At 38.3% G+C, this 4,398-nt stretch overlaps 1 protein-coding gene across 1 annotated transcript; it reads left to right on the top strand.

Annotated features, from left to right (window-relative positions):
- Nucleotides 1–1,081: 1,081 nt before the first annotated feature.
- On the top strand, nt 1,082–2,534 carry LOC112906107. The gene is made up of 2 exons (XM_025979763.1): nt 1,082–1,521; nt 2,141–2,534. Exons 1-2 carry the CDS (start codon nt 1,199–1,201, stop codon nt 2,349–2,351), a joined length of 534 nt encoding a protein of 177 aa, XP_025835548.1. The 5' UTR covers nt 1,082–1,198; the 3' UTR covers nt 2,352–2,534.
- The last annotated feature ends 1,864 nt before the right edge of the window (nt 2,535–4,398 follow it).

Genomic DNA, 4,398 nt, shown 5'->3' with positions numbered 1-4,398 from the left:
ATTTACAAATTTTCCATTAATTCCCATTGAAAATCAATGGAAATTTTTCCTATGTAAATATTAATGGAATTATTAAACAATTATTTTTCCATTTACGCCAAATGGTTTTGAATGGAATTTACAAATTTTCCATTGATTCCCGTTGAAGTTCAATGGAAATTTTTCCTACGGGATACTCTCAAAAACCTCAATCAAAACTCAAAGAGCAATGAGATCCGCATGAAAAACAAAAACATGTTAGCGCCTACTTTCCTTTGTTATGAATCTACTCCCTCCTTGAACAGTCAGACTTCTGACAGTCTCTGCTCGCTGTATTGCAATGTTAAGTCTATTACTAAGGATACTCCTTTCTGAGAGTGGTCATCAGTACTGCGAGAACGTACTCTCACAAGTCTGGGGACTGAAGGAGGAAGTAGATCCACAAGAAAATAAAGTAGATGCGTGTCACTTTCAAAAATAAGAATCTCCTTAGGAACAGACTGATTATACAAGTGTTAATACTCCAAAGATTTTCGTCTTATTGGCGCAACTACGCGAAATACTCCTCAAACAGTAAATTTTTCTCTTATGAAAGTTTTACTATTATTCGAATGGCAGTTTTATTGATTTTTCATCCCTACACAACACGCGTTCCCAGCGTTTCATAATACCGCAGGCACATTGATCGAATTTTCATTTGTCAATGTCTCCAGCAGGAAGAAACGAACAGGTTCGCTGGCGCTACAAAAATTTCACATTACTTTCCCTTTGGCATCCATCTTCGGTAATATTTACAACGAATTAAATTGTTGTAATCGTAATTTCTTCATTATAAAACACCATTTTTGTAGTCTCTTCGTGAAGATGTTCGTCTTTAAATTTACTATTTAATTTTAAGCTTTTGTCGACACGATATTTCCTTTCGTTACTACAAATCTCTCTTCATATTTGATTAATGAGGATAATCGACTAATCGATCTGACAGATTCTGTTTGGTACATTAATACGTAGTTACAGTTTGCTAGTTTGCCAAAAACTACGTAGAATACCTTATGTAATACATTAAGGATTTTGTCTGACACAAACAAAAATCATCATCAAATGTCAATTGACAGTTCAAAATTCATTAAAAGATGAAAACCAAATTAACAGTGGTCTACATTAATACACCACGCAAGAAAATCCTAAAGCTTATTAACTGAAACTTCAAATGTGACAAATGGGAACAGATGCAGGAAAATGGAGGAAATCTGTAAGAAGGACGGGAAGTTTCGGTTCGATGACAGGAAGTTCTTTGATATTCCTTTTGAAACTGGCTTGGGAAAGTGGCAAAAGAATACCTCTATTGCTTGCAATCGGACTTGTGATATTGGCGGATGTTAGGAGACAGCAAAGAGGACAGCGCAATATAAACAGAATGAGAAGAGTTCTCGAACGAAGAAACAGACTGCAGGAACAGCGACAAAGGGACTCGGGTTCTGCCGATTTTTCCTGGCAAAGTGCCGCAGATCCAGATGCGTCTACCGAAAGCAATTCTTACATGTAGTAATTTACTAAGTCTTCCACTACAACTTTAATACAAATAATACAGAAATAATCATCTCTGTAGTACCTAATTGGTATTTAGTTTATAGTTTATTTATTTGTTTTNATAAGCGAGTAAATTTTTTATCGAAGTTAATCAATTTTCATTGATTTACTATAACTTTTTACCACCAAGACTGCCAAGCTATTTCAAACTCAATAGTGCAAGATCTCAGAACTATAATACATTATCCATTTTCTGAGTAACGAAATGTTTTTTTTTCAATCAACCCTCTTTTTGGTTTATAATAATAAATCGAGCAACCAACAATTTATCGATAGCTATTTGCTGCTACTTAAAATATTATAAAATACAACAGTTAACAGTAAATATCTGTAGATGGCGATAGATTGCCGGCTATTTGCTATTAATGCACTAACTTGCTGGCAAGAAGTAACTTCCTTTAGTCAGAGATTTATAAATAGCAGCACGATCTACCACAACTCCTACTAGGTAAAAGAGGAGATTAAAGAGGGACTCTCGCCCTATCCTCCGGCTTTGCATTACATTTCGTGGTATCACCTTTAAATATAACATTTCGAACGAATGATTGAATGGGTCTGTAATTGTTTTCAGGAGGCGTACCGTCAATGGGTGTGCAGTTCACTGGTGCCTCATTTTGCCACGGGCGTCGACAGTGGCGCGTTCAAAAACGGCGCCCGGCGTCTACGTCCATGCCGCAGCGTTTGCCAGGCGGTTGAGCAGCGATGCCCGTACATGTTACCAGGCGATCGTGCGCCTGCACATCCTACTCAGTACGCCGGCGAGCCTACATTTCTTTGCCTAGGTAAGTCGCACGTCATTCTAATCGAAATTTATCACTTACAGGGGCGACGTTAACGTAGGGTTAACCGAAGCAGTGACCCAGGAGATCCCAGAACTCGATAAGTAGATCATTGCGAAATCATTTACCCCACGATGATTGATTGAAAGATTAATATATGAATATATAAAATGTCCTAATACAGTGTTAAAAGTCATTCCCGCCATTCACACACCTGAACATTCCAGAACATTCTTGATTCTTCCGGTCAACTTCAAATTCTCATCATCATAAGGTCGTCAGTCCCTAAGACTGGTTGGATACTCCACTCTTTCCTATACTGAGAAAATTTTCGCATTTCCCTAAAACTAGAACAGTCCACATCCTTAACTATTTGCGAACAGTAATCTAATCTGCGTCTATCTCTACCCCTCCTAACTCCCGTTTCTGCCTCTAATATGTCTCTGACTAGACCTTCATGCCTGAGAAGGTGTCCTACTATTCTATCTCTCCTATTTCTTATTGACTTCCATAGAGTCCTCTGTTCTCCTATTCTTTCTAACACCTCTTCATTTCTAACCTCTATTCACGGTATACTCATCATACGCCTGTAACGCCACATTTCGAACGCTTCTAATCTTTTCTTTTCCTCAGCGCCCAACGTCCATGTTACGCACCCGTACAGCGCCGCGCTCCAAACATACACCTTTAACAATCTTTTTCGCATTTCTAAAGTAACCGTTCGCGAGCATAGAAGTTCTTTTTATTGAAGGCGACACGACCCTGCGCTATTCTTTGCTTTATATCCTACTACTCCTTCCGTCCTGACTTATCTGACTTCCTAGATACCTAAAATAAGCCACTTCTCCTAATTTTTCGTCTCCTATCTTTACATTCGCTCTTTCCCTACTTTTTCTTCCCTTGCATACCAGTATTTTAGTTTTACTTTTATTTATTTTCATACAGTACTGTTTTGTCAGTACCGCTTACATTTTATTGAAAGCTATCTCTAACTCCTCCTTGCTAGATGCTAATACTGCTATATCATCTGCAAATCTAAGCATACTAATCTTTTGCCCCTGTATATCTATCCCTACAATTGTACTGTCTTTAATGATATTGATCGCTTCTTCGATGTATACATTTTTAAGTATATTTAACATCTTGTCCCATTTAATATTGTCAAAAGGTTTTTCCAAATCTACAAATCCTATGTACGCACTCCTTCCTTTTTCCTGTAAAGCTAGAATGACCTCTCTCGTTCCTCTATTTCTTCTAAACCCAAATTGAACATTCTACTTGAGAATAATCCTGGACGTTAAAGACCATTCCAATACATTTTCACTTAGTCCAACCTGGTTTTTAGTGACCGTTGTTCAACCTGTAGGCCCACACACTTACCAAGCTGGACTAATTTCGTGCAGTATAGGAGATTACAACATTTATTCGATAACTTAGCCCTTGCCGAACACTTTCAACCCCCATATTTACACACCTTTATAACTATCGACACACAACCACCATATTGCACGTTGGGAAGCTTGGAATTACAACCACCCAAAAACAATATCCAAAATACTAACGTAAGTAGAATTGAGAATCTCATTATAGTACATAGATCCAATCGCTCAATCAAAACAGAATTGATTGTAAGTCGAGCATCCGGGTCAGAAACAGAGATAAACGGGTTCGAAAGGCGTACGCGTTCGTTCCTGTGGGATTCCAGTCGTTTCCCGTGTAGCAAGGGCCATAATTCGCTCCGGGGATTTTGGGACCGGGGCGGCCAACAACCACGTCCAGCTAGTTCATTTGCAATCAACAATTCAGACGTTCGTTTTACAGGTCATACAATACCTAACGTTTGCTATTACTATTGTATCAAGCACAGATGCATCACTACATAACAACAAAACTGGCCGGAAACAATGATATTTTACCAATTCACATATCGCATACTGATCCTTGATTTCTTTGGATCACTTAGACAAATGCTGTTACATTAATATTCGTCGTCATTATCATCATAAGGTCGTCTATCCTAAGACTGGTTGGACACGCACCTCCACTCTTT

The sequence above is a fragment of the Agrilus planipennis genome, unplaced genomic scaffold (genome assembly GCF_000699045.2).
Source record: "Agrilus planipennis isolate EAB-ADULT unplaced genomic scaffold, Apla_2.0 scaffold1917, whole genome shotgun sequence".
Lineage (NCBI taxonomy): Eukaryota > Metazoa > Arthropoda > Insecta > Coleoptera > Buprestidae > Agrilus > Agrilus planipennis.
The sequence above is the reverse complement of the archived record's forward strand: the minus strand, read 5'-3'. Positions and strand labels throughout refer to the sequence as shown.

Coding starts and splice junctions, on each gene's coding strand:
- LOC112906107 (XM_025979763.1), top strand. CDS start 1,199: ATGGGAACAGATGCAGGAAAATGGAGGAAATCTGTAAGAAGGACGGGA. Junction 1,522..2,140: donor ACCGAAAGCAATTCTTACAT/GTAGTAATTTAC, acceptor AATTGTTTTCAG/GAGGCGTACCGTCAATGGGT.